The 19123-nt window shown below is 38.0% G+C and overlaps 1 protein-coding gene across 1 annotated transcript in view; it reads left to right on the top strand.

Moving 5' to 3' along the window:
• Positions 1-2311: 2311 nt before the first annotated feature.
• The window catches only part of LOC127422381 (protein phosphatase Slingshot homolog 2-like), a 43206-nt gene continuing 26394 nt past the window's right edge, over positions 2312-19123 (top strand). The window contains exons 1-2 of the mRNA XM_051665862.1: positions 2312-2449; positions 9955-9998. Of these exons, the coding sequence (XP_051521822.1) occupies positions 2387-2449; positions 9955-9998 (107 nt within the window). The 5' untranslated portion in view covers positions 2312-2386. The remainder of the gene's footprint in view (positions 2450-9954; positions 9999-19123) is intronic.

The raw sequence follows: 19123 nt of genomic DNA, 5'->3' as shown, positions 1-19123 counted from the left end.
AAGCATACTGATGTTACATCTGCTGTGATAAAATGGGGAATGGGCCTAAGAGATAGCGTTTTGTTTGAACCTTCCTCTGTACATGTGCAGTCATATGACACAGGGGTGATAGGGCACTCCCACCATCTGTGGAATGCATTAACCATTTTAAACAGGGCTTCCAAGAATCCGTCCGTTTTCAGAACACTGACTTCCTAGCTTTCACATGCTTGTGTGTGCATGCATTTTATGTCTGAGTACACTTGCTTTATTATCATATCACTTATTATGCTGGCTTGACAAATCCAATTTACTGTTATTCTACAGATGTGGTTTAGCATTTTTCCAAAATCCCTAAACCAAGACCAAAATTATCAACTGTAACACCTCCTAGAGCTTTCAAGCTACATTCACCAAACCAGACTTCAGACTTCAGACGGACTCTGGTTGCTGTGACTTTTCTAACTGATCAGAATGATGGTTTTCGCACAGTGGGCGATCAAAACTCAGAAAAATATATAGACCCACAAGGCTCTCTCTCTCTCTCTCTTTCAATCAATCAATATATCTGACAGTAATTTTGACTATCTAGCTAACTAGCTGGCTGTTTGTCCTACTGTAATGTTAGTATAACCATCAAACTTTAAACTTTTAAAATTTGTTTAAACTGTTAGACAAGGCTTTATCAAGCCAATATATAAGTTTGTCTTGAAAAATGTTTTCTATCTAGTTTTCTTCACTGTTCTCGTATTTAACAATCTGTGCAGCACATTGATTTATGGCAGAATTATGAAAAGAACAAAAAAAAAAAAAAAATCATGATTAAGGTTGATGCCATCATTTATGTTATCTGTGTTTTCGTTTATTTTTCAGACATTCTTTTTCGCAAGAAGCATGAATGTTGACATTCTTTCATCACCAATTAAAATAATAACCATAAAATAAATAACACTTAAAATTTCAAAGGTCAATAAATATTATATTTTCCTTGTTCTTCGATTACATCTTGTGTGTATTTTGAATGTCAAACTTAATTATCCAGAGACAATAACAGACGGTTTTATTTTTATTCTTCATTTGCGTGATTGTCAGGCTCTCTCCTTGGGCTCGGAGCCCAGGAGACCATGAAAGGTTGACGGCATATAAACAACCTTATCTTAATTCAGCAACAACAATTTGTGATCCTCCCTTGAAAACCCTCCAATGTTTGTTGTGTTGTCATCAAGTATTTTCAACTAGCAGTTCTTGTGACTCTGGCGAACAGGTTCCCTGTTTTAATGAGACAGGTTAGGGACTGATTAGGCTCCCATTGAGACTGGCCCTTAGCACCAGTCGTCTTGGGCATGGATTGTTTACTGTCACCTTAAACACAGCTAATGTTGCAGATAATCATGTATCACTTAAGATGTCCAAAGATGTTGTTCATTATGGAGGTGTTTAGTGTAAAAAAATGTTTTCACCATCAGTATTTTAGGTTAAAATATATAGATAAACTTCCATTGAAAATTTTGGACACACCTTCTCATTCTATGTTATTAATAATTTTCACATTTTAGAATAATAGTAAAGTAAAAAAAAATATTGAAACAACACAAATGGGAGTAAAACTACTCCCTAGTTAAACTTCTTCCTTTCAAATCAAAACTAACTTCAGTTTATCAATCAAACAATCAATTTATGTTTCTCGTAATCTGAAGATATAACATTAATGTATATATAATACTAAATGCATTTTAAGCATAAATCTTTATCAAAAAGACTAGTACGATTACGAGAAACATAAATTGTTTCCATACTTTCAACTGGCAGTGTATGTATGAGGTAAAAAGTTAATTTAAGGTGATGTAATTCACAATTTGCTTTTACATTTTTCACCATCTTATTTGCAGTTTACTTAAAAAGTCCTGCAGTGTGTAACATGAGTTTTTAAAAGTACAGATATTCAGTGTAGTCTCTCATTTAATGGCTCAAAAACATGTTTAATACTTCTACAATAAAAATGTAATTTGTTTTAAATTAAGTATGACACACTGCTGTCACTGCTTTACATTTTTATGTAAAATTCCCTTTCTCTTGCAGTCTCTGCTCATTTCCATATATAACATCTGGCCTTATTAGCCAAATTATAAGCGTCTTCAACCAAATATTCAATAATGACGTTATTGTCAATTAACGCATCGTTTAGCATCATTTAAAAAACATTAGAGATAAACCTAACATGAGAAGCATGCTGCCTCACCCCTTTATGCAGTAACGGTTAGTGGTTTGACAGCTAGCACGCATCGCACATGCGTAGATCTCAACAGACCTCGAAGACGAGACACATCGTCCTCTGAGCCGCCGCACCAAATGATGTGAGTTTCGCCGCTGCACACCGTCTCTCACATCTTCACTCTCCGGAGCTTGAATGGCGCTGGTCACCGTACAGCGGTCGCCAACCCCTAGTACAACCTCCAGTCCATGCGTGTCGGTGAGTTCCCTCTCTAATTCAACAGTTTGTATCTAGTTATTCAATGATTTTATGCATTTCGATGCAGTAGCAGTGGTCACTCCATTTGCGCACGCGCAGAACCACACTGAGCTTATCAGTGATATACAGGCAGTGTAGTGTAGCTGATCTAGCCGGTCCCTCTTTATCCTGTTTAAACAACCACAGTCTCATGTCTGATAATTAAACATGATATTTTCACGATGCTCCCTGAAATTTGGCGAGCTCTTAGTTAGCACAAAGAGTCGTTTTCAGTAGTTTTGTGAGATAGTTGTGTTAGCTGTCTTGCTAGTTGCTAGCTGCTGTTCATGTGCAGTGTACTTGATTCATATTTGAAGTACACTGACATTCTGTTGAATTTTATTAACATAAAGATGAACTTAAAGTTTGTTTTAAGGGGGTTATTTCTTTGTCAAACCTACAACTTGAAAATCACACGAATCACGCAGACCTTTTTTATGTTTGTCTCCTAAAAACATTTCAGATGTATTTGGGAAATGAGTCATTACCAGACGTGCCAGTTGTAGTGGTTAAAACTTGTACATTTGTTTAATCATCAAATGCAGCTCTTTAATAAAGTACCCCAACAGTGTGGCTTCACACTTCCTTGTTTATTTGAAAAGGTGTTCTCTCAAACACTCACTGTAGACATCTTCACAACAATTTTTCTGAGGATATCTCATATTTCTGTAAATTGTGACTATAAGCAGCCATATCTTTAACTGCCTCCTTAAAAAGTCTCAGAATATATAGTCACCATTTTGAGAACTACACAACATCCTCCAGTTGATATACGTTTGTTGATGACAAGGGGAGATGGGGCATGAAAAGTAGGTTAGTTCTGTATAGCCCATGTCACGTTTTGTCTTGTCTTATGCCACATGGGGACTAATTCTCAGTGACGGTAGGATACTCCCCATGGCGAGAAATTCTGAGATTTTAGCCCTGCAGTCCTTTCTTGCACCCTAAACTGTCCTTGTTAATAGAGACAATGACTTGGGCCTCTGAGAATCTCAAGGCTTGAGTTCAGATATGGGTTCATGTTCGTTCATGTTTGAGACAGAAGTAAGGGGTTTGAGTTTGTGTTTGGAATGGCAAACTAGCATACTGCCTACTGTGCACACTATATACCGCATGCTTAAGCATTCGATTACCACTAGAAATCCAGCACATGAGGTTGGATGGTTCTTCTGGTAGCTAGTAAGCGTAATAATACATATTCAGAGTATCTTAGGAGTTTACCTGGAGTTTAACAGTAATGAGCTTACTTGTGTAGCAATACCTTGATTATAGCTTACCTGTCGAGAAACAACTCGACAAGCTTGGCGTCTCCATCGAACCCCAAAAATTCCCTCAAAGTCCTCCACCTTGTAAATGCGGCGGCAATGTTTACTCTGGTTTTACTCTGTTCTCTGTCTCTGTGTCTTTTAGTAAGTCTTCAAATTTTGGCTTGAACATCTGTAGGTGAAGCTAAATTTGTTTTCTTCTGTACACGTCTGCCATGGATGTTCATATTCCCCTGCCTAACCAGCTTACTACAGTAGACACGTACCAAACTTACGCTATAGGTTAAGATAAAAAGGGATGGGTGGGGCTCAGTGGGCCGGTCAAAATATAAACATCAGTGTTTTGATAGTGACTGGGAGCCTCAGAGTTTATATTTTTGGGGGAGGTAAACCTATGGCTTACTTATACACTATATGGCCAAAAGTCTGTGGACACCCCCTTCTAATTAACGAATTTGGTTACTTCATTAAATCCAGTAAAGAAAAATCGTAATGTTTCTTTATGTAATGGCTTGGGCTTTGTGTGCTTCCAAATTTGTGGCAACTGTTTGGGGATAGCCCTTTTCTGTTCCAGCATGACAATGCCCTGTGAACAAAGTGAGGTCCATAAAGAAATGGTTTACTGTGTCTGGCGTGGAAGAAATTGACTGGCCTGCACAAAGCTCAGACCTGAACCCCACTGATCACTTTTGGGGTGAACTGGAACAGCAACTGTAAGTCAGGCCCCATCGACCAACATCAGTTCCTGACCTCACTGATAGCCTTGTGTCTGAATGAGAGCAAATCCCTGCAGCCATGTTACTACATACAGTATAGTGGAAAGCCTCCCCAAAAGAGTGGAATCTGTTGTTACAGCAAAGGGGGAAACTGATGCCTAAGGTTTTGAAATCAAATGTTCATCAAGCATATATGGTGTCCACAAACTTTTGGACATATAGTGTAGTTGTCAATGAACAATAAACTGGGATAGTAGAACGTATTTTGACACCAAAAAAGTTTAATCAATGCAATTTTGTTAAGTAATTGAAATGCGTAAATCTTAAAATTATTTTTTTAAATAAGCATTTCAGATTTCACTATATTGCACAGTTAATTGCTAGCTGTCTCCCAATTAGTCATTTAAAAAAACCAAAAACACTTATTTTGCATTTTTAATAAGTTCTTGATCAAATGTTAAACAAATGTCAAGTTTAGAGCATTGCGTTGTGGTATATGTTTTACATTTAAAACTTACGATTCGTCTATCTAAAGGTGAATTTATTTGGGAATGGCATTCTTAATTTTGTACTTATGCTGATTAAAGAATGTGATTAATCCATATAACAGTAAGTTTCTCCTGCATTGTGCATGTTTTGAAATATTTCTCAACCTTACAGTATGCCTTAAACTGCACATTTTGGGAAATGTACAGTAGATGGTCATCTAGGTATTCCATGCATACATGCAATTCACATACTATTCACATTATATCCACTGCATACTGCACAAATAAGTAATATGGTATTATGCTATACCGAAGAGCGCATGAGTCCCCTATATCTCAAGCTGTCAGCTGACTGTCAAGCCTCATGATAAATTAAATCATGTGTTTCTGTGCCACCTCTGTTACATTGGAATCCATTTAATGGGGTTGAGAAATATTTCAAAACATGCATGATGCAGGAGAAACTTGCTGTTATATGGATTAGTCACATTCTTTAATCAGCATAAGTACAAAATTAAGAATGCCATTCCCAAATAAATTCACCTTTAGATAGACAAATTGTAAGTCTTAAATGTAAAATCTAGGTTAGCTCACCAGGCCATGTAAAAGCTCCAGCCAAACAGAAAATCAGGTTATGTGAGTGAAATAGGCTAATTTTCCCCATATTACCAGCTGCCTGTCATGTGACCCCATTGAAGCACCCATGTGAGTCATCATGTGAGATGCCTCAAGAATTTCCTGACAAAGTCCTCGATGAACCTATCCCAGCAAGCCTTATTGGTATGCCAAGCTTGACGCTGGCTGTGATGTGTGTCTGCCTGCAAACGTTACATGCTGAAAGCTTGTATTTGGTTTGCAAATTAGCTAGTTTCTCAAATGTATTTAAGCAAATTGGTAGTGAGATGTTACGTTGTTATTTCTGCACATATATTCTTAAATTACAATAGTGATATGCATGTTTCAGAAACCTTTCTAGTCCATTTTAGTGCATTGTCAGAGTTTGTGCAGGGTCTCTCACATTGTTTTGCAGGTATAGCATCTTTTTGCCTATACACAATATTTATAAATCCCATGACGGCTCGTGGGCGTTGTGGGCAGAACTTCTGGTTAAACGTAAACAATCGTTATTTTATGTACTATAGCAGCATTAATGCATTCATGAGACAGCATGCAGGGAAAGACAAGGCTGAATCAACTGCCTTTTATTCAGTAAAAGGGCCTCGGTGCTTCGACACTACACAACTCTATCACTGGTGAGTGAAATGTTAATATTTACTTGCCAGTGGCTAATAACAGACGTTTTTTGGTCATATAGTGCAAAATTTACTTGCATATGCGAGTGATTTACTCGCAATGTAGAGGGCTGAATAAGCATCACTGTCTGTTACTAGGTAATGATGTGAAGTGCTCACCCTAATCTTTATGACGGCCCTCACCCATGTCAGTTGTTTTTGCAGTTAAAATCATCTATATTTTAATAATGGATTGTTTCTTAATTTGTAGATATGCAGGGTAGTTGGGCTCATAAATATTAATTACATGACATGACATTCGCCCAGTAGTCCTAACTTATTTACTGAAAGGCATGTAAGTGGGTACTAGCCATAGTAAGATTACCACTTAGGCCTACTGCTTGCATGACATATTCTTTCGGTCCACTGCCGGACCGGTTGGCAGAGGCTTCGGTTTTGTCTTGAAGTTGTTTTACGCACCTGGTTACAATTTTTTCTTTGCACTTCAGTCAAGCAAAACAAATCTCAAAAAATCCTGTTGTTTCCTGTCACTTTATGGCTGATGCTACTAGGTAAAATTTAAAAGTACAGTGATGTTAAAAAGTATTTGCCCCCTTCCTGATTTCTTCCATTCAGAGTTTTTACTACTGTGAAACATCACCATTTCTTCTAATAACACTTAAGCATATTAAGCATTTGGGCACTGAAGACACAAGTTTAAGTTTAAAAAAATTATTTTTCCCCCATTCAGCCATTATGTTGGTCTTTAGCTGCACAATTGTTGCTGGATGGTGTGCTCAATGCGCCACACGTTCTCAATAGGAGACAGGGCAGGACTGCAGGCAGGACAATCTAGCACCCACACTCTCTGCTTACACACCCATGCACTTGTAATCCGGGCAGTATGTGGTTTGAAGATGTCCTGCTGGAAAATACAGGGATGTCCTTGGAAAAGACGGTGCTGGATGGCAGTATATGTTGCTCCAAAATTTGTACATATCTGTCTGCATTCATGGTGTTCTCACAGATGTGCGAGTTACCCATGCCATGGGCATTGACGCACCCCTGGCCCATATAGACACTGGCATTTGGACCTGATGCTGATAACAACTTGGATGGTCCTTTTCCTCTCTGGCCTGGATAACACGACGGCTGTGTTTTTTCAAAAACTTTTTGAAATATGGACTGTTCGGACCAAAAAACACAGTTCCACTTTTCTACTTTCCATCTAAGATGAGACCGAGCCCAGAGAAGTCGGCAGTGCTTCTGGACAGTGTTGATTTAGGGCTTCTGCTTTGCATAGTAAAGTCTTAACTCGCATCTGTGTATGCAGCGGCGAGTGGTGTTGACTAAAAAGGTTTACTAAAGTTATCCCAAGCCCATGTTCTTGATATCCATTACAGTTGAATGCCGTTTTTTAAGACAGTGACATCTGAGGGATCAGAGATCACGCACATTCAGAAGTGGTTTTCGTCTTGCCCTCTATGCACCAAGATTTGACCAGATTCCTTGAAACTTTTAACTATATTGTGCACTGTAGAGGGTGAAATGCCCAAAATCCTTCCAATTTGTCTTTGTGAAAATTGTTCTCAAAGTGTTGGATTATTTGCTGAAGTATCTGTTGGAAAATTGACAGGTCTTGAATGATCCTTGTTCTTGAAGGACTAGGCTGTTTTTGGAGGCTGTTTAATCATTATACAGTACTATGACACAATTGCCTCACCTGTTTCACATCTCCTGTTATTTCAACTTGTCAAATTGTTATTAGTCTTAAATTGCCCCTGTCTCATCTGATTTTGAAATTACTATACATTTAAAAAAAAAAAAAGTAAAATATCATATTATGTGTAGGTGCTTTCGATATAGCAAAGGGTGAATATAATTTACAGATCACTCCTTTTTGTTTTTATTTGCATTTTCATATTGTCCCAAATGTTTTGGTATTGGGGTTGTACTAAGTTGTTTTAGATCTTCAAACGAGATATAGCATAAAACAAAGGCAACCTGAGTAAACACAAAATGCAGTTTTCAAAAAAAAAAATATATAGAAGCAAAAAAGTTATCCAACTCCTGTATCACCCATGTGAAAAACTAACTGCCCCCTTAAACTTAATAGCTGGTTGTGCCACCTTTAGCAGCAACAACTGCAACCAAATGCTTCCAATAACAGTCTTTCACAATGCTGTGGTGGAATTTTGGCCTACTCTTCTTTGCAGAACTGCTTTAGTTCAGCCACATTGGAGGAATTTTGAGCATGAACTGCCCATTTAAGGTCCCTCCATAGCATCTCAATCGGGTTCAAGTCAGGACTTTGACTAGGTCTCTCCAAACTTTAATTTTGCTTCTTTTGAGCAATTCAGAGGTGGACTTTGTCCTATGCTTTGGATCATTGTCTTTCTGCATAATCCAGCTGCGCTTGAGCTTCAAATCGCAGACTGATGACTGGATGTTCTCTTTTAGGATTTTAGAATTCATGTTTCCCTCAATTATTGCAAGTTGCCCTGGCCCTGAAGCAGCAAAGCATCTCCACACCATCACACTATCACCACCATGCTTGACCGTAGGTATGATTTTCTTTTTGTGGAATTCTGTGTTTGATTTACGCCAGATTTTTATTTTTTTGATTTTCTTCCCCTTTTCTCTCAATTTGGAATGCCCAATGTGCTTTTTAAGTCCTCTTGGTCGCGTAGTGATTCGCCTCAGTCCAGGTGGCGGAGGACGAATTCCAGTTGCCTCCGCGTCTGAGACTGTCAACCGTTGCCACGGAGACATAGCGCGTGTGGGGCTTCACTCCATCCACTGCGGCAACCACGCTCAACTCACCACGTGCTCTACCAAGAACGAACCACATTATAGCGATCACGAGGAGGTTACCCCATGTGACTCTACCCAGGCCCCTGATTTATGCCAACTGGACCCCTGTCTTCCAAACAGTTCCACTTTCAACTCATCAGTCCACAGAACATTCTTACAAAAGGTTTGAGGATCATCAAGGTGTGTTTTGTCAAAATTCAGACGAGCCTTAATGTTCTTCTGGGTTAGCAGTGGTTTTCGCCTCACCACTCTTCCATGGATGCCATTTTTGGCCAGTGTCTTTCTGATAGTGGATTCATGAACAGTGATCTTTATGGATGCAAGAGAGGCCTACAGTTCCTTGGATGTTGTCCTTGGCTTTTTTTTGTGACTTCCTGAATGAGTCGTCGCTGTGCTCTTAGAGGAATTTTGGGAGGTCTGCCACTTCTGGGAAGGTTCACTACTGTGCCAAGTTTTCTCCATTTGTGGATAACGGCTCTCACTGTGGTTCTTTGTAGTCCCAGAGCCTTTGAAATAGCTTTGTAACCCTTCCCAGACTGATGTATTTCAATCACCTTTTTCCTCCTCATTTCTGGAATTTCTTTCATCCTTGGCATAGTGTGCTACTGAGTGAGACATTTTAGCCAAATTCATGCTGTTGAAAAAGTTCTATTTAGGTGTTGATTTGATTGAACAGGGCTGGCAGTAATCAGGCCTGGGTGTGTCTAGTACAGCTGAACCCCATAATGAATGCAGTTTCATAGACATCACACAAAAACAGAAGAAATCAGCAAATACTTTTTCACAGCACTGTATATCAGCCTGAGGTTGTATATATTTAGGGTACAGTTACAAGTACAGTTGTAAGTTGAGTGGGATGGGTTTCACGCTAGACCAATGTAATCTAATTGAATGTACCCCTGTTCTGACTACCTTTTCTCTTTCTCTCTCTCCCATTTTTTTTTTCTGCAGGAGGTGAGCAGTGCTGAAGATGACCGGCGCTCTCAGCCCAGGAGGTACAACCACAAGTCTACATCAATCCATCAGCAGGCTAAAATCTCCATTTAAGTCTCTGAATTTTACATTGTACCATATTTCATCTTTGTTTATGAATTTAGTTTTATACTATTTAAGATACATTTCAGAAATTGCCCTCACCGATTTGAGCAGTATACATCCTATGCAGTATCTCATCCACCAGGGGGAGTATTCTGAACAGTGCATGACTGAGGTTTATAAGTTTAAACTCCAGGTTTAATATTCAGCCCCTCCCTGAGTTTTTATTAATGTTTGTTTCAAGCTCAAAATGGGTAACTCCATAGTTTGACCTGTCTGTTTTGGACAGATGAAGAAATCAAACAAAAGTTAGAGTGAAAGTTTTCATTAACCTATGATATCAATGGTTGATGACTTGATGTCACAATAAATATCTTTGAATAAAACGTCAACCAAAGTTGTATTATAGCTAGTGATCGACCAATGTATCACAGAACCCGATAAATCAGCAGATATTATGACTTAATTTAGTGGCCGATGCCGATTAATTAAAATTTCCCGTTTGGCCGATTTGTTTCTTGAGCGTGCCGAGAATTGCTTGCTTGCATGTGAAGCGACTAGACATATAAACAACCAGTCATGGTTTGTTTTCTTGTTTCGTGCCATCGTGTTACTACAATAATAGACTAGTGTGCAACACAGTCTCATTTAAACGGTCTGCATATCAGAGCTGCAGCAGATGCGTTTGAGCTCATAATGTTAAAGTGCTTGCCTGTTTCATTCCCCCTCTCTCTCCTCAACAGTTCCCTGTAACTTTTAACTGTCTTGTCTAATGATAAAAAGGCAAATATCAATAAAACTAATATCATATACCATCTGCAAATATACACATATCTCATTTAAATAGATGTAATAACCCAACTTCACACAACTTCAGCAGATCCAGCATCCCGTGGAGCGCTCATTTATTTACCTCTAAAGCTCGTATTCTAACAGTCACTCCTCTACAGTTCCCTGTCACCTTTAACTTTCTTTTCTCCTGTAATATCAAATAAAATAAAATATCAATAAATCTTCTATTATATACCGTTTACAACATGCAGATATCTTGTTTAAACAGATGTCATTCACGAAGCTCATGAAAATCCAGCGTTTTCTTCCCGTAGAGCGCTCATCTAATATCTTCCTCTGAAGCGCGTATTCCATCAGCCAGAATCAAAAACTTCAGGATCAGGATCAAAAGTTCCTTTGATTCACAAATCATGATGGTCACTCCATGTTACTCCAAGCAGGCGATCCAGGCCGTTTAAACTGTCAGGAGATTGAGGCTCACGCTGGATCCGCATGAGCGCGTGAGTGCAACTTCAAGGCTGCGTCTGAAACCAGCAAAAAGCTGTCTCCGTAGGCTGTATACGGAGGTAGGATGAAAATAAGGTGCTTTTCAAACTGTTCGGAGACCAGTTTCCTTATTTCCATTCATTCAAAACAGCTGTCATTTAAGCCATTAACTGATTAGGCAGCAAGGTAGCAAGTCAGCTGCCTACGTTTTCTGATGCAGCCCAAGGTAAAAGCACTTCACGTGTGCTTTAAGTAAATGTCTTATTCACTATGCGCTGTATGCACAATTGGTTTGATTCTGTATTTTTTGAGGTAATGTGGACATGCCATCCATAGTTGCTGGACTACTGTGTGTACTGTTATTTCCTTCTTTCTAATATATTAACAATTTCTTCATGTGCAAATAAATTATTACAATTTGATGACTAAACAGAAATCTGAAGAAACTGCTATCTACCATTTAAAATACAATATTAGTTTTTTTGTTTTTTTGTAGAGTAAATATAGTGCTAAATATGAGTTTGTATACATTTTATTTTAACAATTTTGTGTTTGTTATTTACTATATTAAATTGTTTGATATATCGGCATTGTATCAGCCTATCGGCCACCCTGCTCTCTGGAAATCGGCATCGGCCATTAAAAAACCCATATAGGTCGACCACTAATTATAGCTTAATATTAGTTTGGTATTGTGACGAGGAGGAGGGCGGGGCTGGGCCTAATCAGGCTAATCAGCCGAGGAGAGGGATAAGTGCAGCGGGATGCGGCAGTTCGAGAGAGAGAGAGAGCCACACATAGCTGCCATTGTGCGTTTATGTTTTGTATCTTTATGTTTAAATTAAAATATTACTTTGACTGTTCAGCCGGTTGATGTGGGGCTCCAGTGCCACCGGATCGAACACTCCCTCAGCGTCGCGACCCCTAGTCAGCGGCGAGGACTCCTTGGACGGCGCATCATTCCTCCTTCCCGGGATTCGGCACCAGTGTAACAATTAAGGAAAGGAGAATGCTGGTACCGGGTTGACAAACACACAGACATTTATTGTCGAAGACTTTTCAGCATTCCACAATAAGACTTTTCAGCCATACATTCAACATATGCGCTGATTTTCAGCACCCGCACTTCTGACACGCAGACCCACGCAGACAGCTTCACGCGTCTCTCTCTCTCCCGTCTGCCGCTGTCTCTTCTCCTTAAGTACTCCCGCCGGCCCTCGCTGGAACGCGAGACTGGTGTGACACACAGGTGAAAGTCATTTGCCACTTATCTTCCCGGCCTCGCTCTGCCCAGACGCCGCTCGGCTCCACCCTGCTCACCACAGGTATTATTCAAGTTAAACCAGGAAAATGGCAAATTACGCCTTTTTTCAGAATTAAACCTGTGACTACGTTGTGTACGTGACTGCTGTAGTCCAGTACAGTATTTGCATGGCTATCTATTTGCAGTCAGAGATAAACAGATTGTATTTATTTACAAGTGACATCAAGCTTGTTTGGTTTGTCTCTGTCTCTTGTTTTGGATTAACTTATTCCTTGTTACTATCGTCACTGTGGTTTATGCTAACGTATACAACACACGAGTGCCTGAAGGGCATAAACTGTAAAAAACCTGCTCATCTCATTCCCTCAAATACCAGACCAAGACTTCATTTCAGAATTGCAAGAATTCACTCACTGAGCACTTTATTAGGAACACAATGGTGTGTGTTAAAGTGCCCGACGTGGTCTTCTGCTGTTGTAGCCCATCCGCCTCAAGGTTCAACGCGTTGTGCATTCTGAGATGCTATTTGGGTCACTACAATTGTACAGAGTGATTGCATGAGTTACCATAGCCTTTCTGTCATCTCAGACCAGTCTGGCCATTCTCTGTTGACCTCTCTCATCAAGGCGTTTCTGTCTGCAGAACTGCCACTCACTGGATGTTTTTTGGTTTTGGCACCATTCTGAGTAAACTCTAGAGGCTGTTGTGCGTGAAAATCCCAGGAGATCAGCAGTTACAGAAATACTCAAACCAGCCCATCTGGCACCAAAAATCATGTCACGTTCGAAATCACTGAAATCACATTTGTTCCCCATTGTGATGATGTGAACTTTAACTCCTAACCCATACCTGCGTGATTTTATGTATTGCATTGCTACCACACGATTACCTGATTAGATAATCACATGAATAAGTGGGTGTACAGGTGTTCCTAATAAAATTCTCAGTGAGTGTATAAGACAAGCTTATGAAGTTCAGCAGCACATGGTTGACAGCAACCAAATCTCATTTCCAGGATCTGGAAAGAGTTCAGACTGTGGTCTAATTTGAATCATAAGAATCCTGGGTGACCGATCACTATTTAAGCTTAGTTATGCAATGCCGTTTGGCTTCTCGTCGCCGAGTTAGAATTGTCTGGGAGGGTCTTGCATGACATCAGGCTTTGTTTTTGCTGTATCCAAGACAAAAAGTTAAAACCTTCAAGTCAAGCTTTTGAGGCACCTCAAAACTTGGCACTTTGAATTGCGCTAAACACATGGCCTCAATTACGTGGCGTGTTAGGTAATTCTATGGCCAGTATGAAGTCATTTCCTTGTGATCCTTTCCTATCAGAGTGTTGCGTGTGTGTTTTCATTTGACTTTTCCCATGGGCACCCCCCCATGCAACAATTTGACCCTCGTTTATGTAACACTTGGCTTAAATGAATGTGTATCTGGAAGGGTACGAGTATAACTACTTACTAACAGGGTTGGAGGGTTACTTTTGTAATGTATTCCACTACAGATTACAGAATACATGCTGTAAAATGTAATTTGTAACGTATTCCGTTAGATTACTCAAGGTCAATAACGTATTCTAAATACTTTGGATTACTTCTTCAGCACTGGTAGATTTTTTCACTTGTTTTGACTATTAAAACTCTGCCAGTACAGTAAGACAAAATACACATGTTAAAAATACATTCTCTGAAAAACCTAAATATCTTATGCAGTGTTGTTTCTAAAACAAGATAAATCAAATTGATCTTGTTTTAATGATTTTTAGATATTTTTACAGGAAAACAATAAAAAAAAAATATTATCAAGAATATGATTTTTGCCCTAATATAAGAGGTCTTACTAGAAAGAAGAAATTATGATCCAATGTGAATTTTCTTGATAAAAAATTGTGATCGTGTCTGGTAACGTGCATGTAAAATGGCTAGAAATAGCATTTTAGCTTGGCGTAAAGCTGACAATTTACACAAGGTTTATTTCTATTTCTTCTGCTCCAAACTTACTTCTCTGTCTGCTCGTATGGATGTAACACATCATAAGAAAGTGTTTCACCGCTGTTCAAATGCACTTTGGATCACATCACTTATATGTATAAATGTTTTCCATCTGAAAGGACTAAATATTAAATGAAACAAATGACAGTAAAATGCAAAGTAATCTCTTCAGTAATCAAAATACATTTGAATGTAACTGTATTCTAATTACCAATGATTTAAATTGTAACTGTAGTGGAATACAGTTACTTATATTTTGTATTTTAAACACATATTCCCATTATTTGTATGTCGTTACTCTCCAACGCTGCTAACATATGATTTCAAGGGATTTCAATCTGTAGTACTCTTAAGAAATGCAGTATAGTCTGCAAATGTTGTCATAGTACACTATTTAATAGAGTAGATTTGCTGTCCTGTGCATCACAAGAACATTTGTCTAGCACTTGTTATACATCATAAAATGGGTAGCACTTTAGAAACTCAAATAAAATGACTCGCAGAATACAAAATGTGGGCTATGTCTTGGAGGCATTTTAAAATGGACTTGGACTGCAAGCACTGTGCTAGTAAAACCAAATTTGTTTAGAGAAAGAAGCAGTTAATGCATAAAAACAGGGTTACAACAAAACTGAAATAAGACCTATCCAATTTTATTCAGCAGGCTAAAGAGTGACAACAAAAGCCGCAGCTGCTAAAAAGATTTCAGAATCTGTCTGTCAAAGATTGTGGTATGCACTAGCACTACTGTTATCATGAATATTTGCATTTATTGTGTTTTTATTGGACTAAGTCATAGTAGACCTACAGTGCATTAATTTAGTTTTTATAGGACTATTTAGTTTTAGCTCATCTGCAATGCATTTGCTTTGTGCATTGGCCTCATTCCAACAGCTCAAATTAGTGTTGAAGCTGGAGATGGGGGTGGTTTAAGAGAGAAAGCAGGAAATGCATGCACAAGGAAACAGAATGAGAAAAATAGATCCAGCATTATATTAAAATTTCAGAGAAATTAAGGTGATGTGCACAGCAGTGTGGCTGAGCAGGTCCTTCTGCACCACGAGGAAATATAAACACTATTAGTCAGATGTTTGCACATACTCATTGTTTATTATTACTGTTATAAAATTATCAAAACAATCAAATAACACAAATGGAAGTAGGGGAATTATGTAGTGACCAAAAAATGTTAAACAAACCAAAACTTATGTCTTATGTTTTAGCTTAGTATTGAAAGTGTCTCATATGTCCAAATAACCCATTTAAAAAAACAATTTAAAGAAATTTGTTAGAAAATCAGTTCGTAGGCACAATTTATATTTGTATACTACAGAAATTTTGAGGATCATGAGAAATTAATGCAATCAAGTGTGTCCAAACTTTTGACTGGTATTGTGAGTGTACAGTATGTCCATCTGGATAGATGGATAGATGCGTATATGAATTAGGTCATATGACTGTTTCTCAATGGGCAAGTCAGGCAACGCAAACTGATTCACTCCTGACTTTCTCCCATTTAACCTAGTTTTCTCACCTGCCAGCTGCTCCATCCATCCTTCTTTTAAGCTCTCAACACAGATTTCAGCTGTCAGATATTAGCGCAGATATTCTCAAACTTTATTTGTGGTCTTGGTTGATACCTGTGATTTATGTTTTTCGTCTCAGAAAATAGGCCATGTTCCACAGCCACTTACTAAATCCACATTCTTCACAGATATTTCCCATATGGCTCACCATATTTAATGATGTAGTGAAGAATTGCTATCACATTCCCAGCTTTGAGTATAGGAAACAGCTGGCCCTTAAAAACACTGTGGTCATGAAATGGGGGTAATCAAGGGAGTATCCATAATCTCACTGGTGACCTTTTCCTGGACATAGCATGCAAGAGGGCCACTTGCATGCAGTTGCACATAAGGGACTAATGATTCTGTAAACATGACATGACAGCAGCAACATCTCCAATTTCCAGCCAAGGGAGTCAAAAGGTTTCAATGTGAAGATATAAACACAAAGTAGCTTACACAACCTTGTGTGTGCTAACAGGCTGGAGGTGTTTAAATTGTTCTGTGTTGTCAGGAGAAGGAATGGAGTGGAACACAGCATGTGATGTTTTGTAACTTAAGGAGATGGATGTGTGTAGAGCCGCAGTTTGTAATTTTTTTGAATGTTGAAATATTTTTTCATATCCCAGCTTAATTTGTAGAGACAACTATAAGTACACTCAAAAAAAAAATAAAAAAACAAAAAAAGTTCACTGAACTTGATTAAATTGAGGAAAACTTTTCCATTAAATTACATTTTTTCCAACAAAAAAGAATTGGTTTGAACTGACTTGTTCTAGTTCTACAAACTTAAGTTCATTTTGTCAGACCAACTAGATAAGATCTAAATAACTGTCTTAAGTTGGTCCAACTAAATTAATTTTATTAACCATTAGTATATGCCAGATGAGCAAGTGTAACAACAGTGAAACCATTGCTCTGTCAGTTTGATAGCAACTGCTATTGAGCAGCACTCAATTCAAACTTCACCGAAAGTGAGAGTCCATCCTCAACCTAAGACCAAGCGTCAATCTTCACCACAATGGTAATTCCAAAAACTCCAGCCTAACAAACTGTCCTTTTAAATGCCAATATAACACAACTTTGAACATGAAAAAATCTCTTCCTATTGTTATCTTACTCAAAAATGCAAGAAGTAACACTTAGTTTCAACATTTGTTCACCCCATCCAGACCTCTGGGAAATGGACATTTCTTGCCCAGTTTCATCAATGCTACAAAAAGTATTCATGTAGTCCTAACTCAAATTGATTAAGTAAACTTCAATTTTACAAGTTTAATTGGATAGAACGTAATGAAATCAAGTTAACACAAAATGTTCTAGAATTGTGTTGCTTTAGTTCATTTTAATTAGGTAAACTGAACAACATGCAAAAATCATCTTTTTTTTTTTTTTTTTTTTGTGTATGTAGGTTGAATTCCCTGATAAGTGTAAACACGTTTGCATGCACTGTTATAATCGAGCTGAGCACGTTTAAGCAGGATTTTATCTAAATGATCTAAAGAAATGTAAAACGCTTTGTTGCCGGGTCACTTATAATAGTGACGTGGTATCCAGAGAGGACGATACTTATGGACGATTAGATTTTTTTCCAACTTTTAAATGTACTCCAACGTGATAAAAAAGGCAACCTGGTTCGAGAAATCCAAGTTCTTTTCATTATAGCAAACAAAGGTGTGCAAGAAAAATCGTGATTTCTTGATTAAAAAAAAATAAAAATAATAATCGTGTCAAAACGCAAATTTGAATTAATCGGAAAAATTTGAAAAACCGCCCAGCCCTAGATACACAGTGTTTTTTCTCTCTTTTTAATAAATGTCAAGAAGAGCATACTATGGATTGAACTCTTATAGCCCTCATTCCCAAATGAATATAAATAAAATCAGCGAGGACACCTACATTTACTCCGAGGTAAATCAAAGCTAATAACTTAACATTAATTTATGTATTGTTTCAGGTTTTAATAAAGGCGATTAGTAAATAGTGTTCACAGCATCAAAGCAGTTCTGTTCACTTACATTAATGTTATCAGGTGTGTAATCGCTATCAAATGATGCTTTTCTCTGTTCAAATGACTGTGATAATTGTTTTTCTTTATTCTGATTCACAGTCTCCACAGTTTTCAATCAAATTACTGTGTAATTTAACGATTTCTGTTACGAAAAACGTCAGATAAATATGCCTTACAATGTCACTCTTGATTTCAGCCCACTTGAGAATATTATCCATTCAGTTTATGAGAATAATTTGCCAAAAACCACTCCATTGACGGCAATCTACCATTCATTCCAATGGGAAGTTCTGCAGAGCTTGTCAGATCGAGCAACTGTAACCAAGGGGAGCAAAGCTTAGCAAAGGGTTAATTCTGTATGGTGCTGATAGCTGTGCATACTCCACCTTTAAATGTTCATTTTGTGATGCCTTCAGCTTTAATGTCAACATAAAGATTTACTCATCCTCATGTCATTTCAAACCTCTATGACTTTCTTTCTTATGTGAAACACAAATGGAGATGTTAGGAAGAATATTAGGAATGACAGCTTCAGTCGCTATTCATTTTCAATGTATGAAAAAAATGATGCAATGAAAGTGAATGGTGAATTTGGTAAACTCTCCTTTTAAGACTTCAAAGGGCTATATGAATTGAAATGGTGTGTGTTTACTGTACAGATCACCTTGTATTAAGTCTCTAATGTCCTCTCTTCTAAAGTGTTTTTTTTTTTTTTTTTTACATATGACAGGACAACATGACTAATTTTCATGTGTAAGATCTCAACCGGATATTTTGATGATAGATGTACTTGGTGTTTGTTGTGTTAGGCCTTTTTAAACAAGATTTTCCCAAAGATGGGAATTTTTCGGGTCATGTCATTGCCTTTGACATAGACGCAGTAAGTAGACGGAATCGTACAACAGGCCAAATATGTGGATTTCAGAGAATGAGCTTTTCCTTTTAGTGAGTCGCTAAGGTGGTGTATTTCTAAGTA

The sequence above is a fragment of the Myxocyprinus asiaticus genome, chromosome 31 (genome assembly GCF_019703515.2).
Source record: "Myxocyprinus asiaticus isolate MX2 ecotype Aquarium Trade chromosome 31, UBuf_Myxa_2, whole genome shotgun sequence".
Taxonomy (NCBI): Eukaryota; Metazoa; Chordata; class Actinopteri; order Cypriniformes; family Catostomidae; genus Myxocyprinus; species Myxocyprinus asiaticus.
Note: the sequence above shows the minus strand (reverse complement) of the source record. Positions and strands in the feature narration are given on the sequence as shown.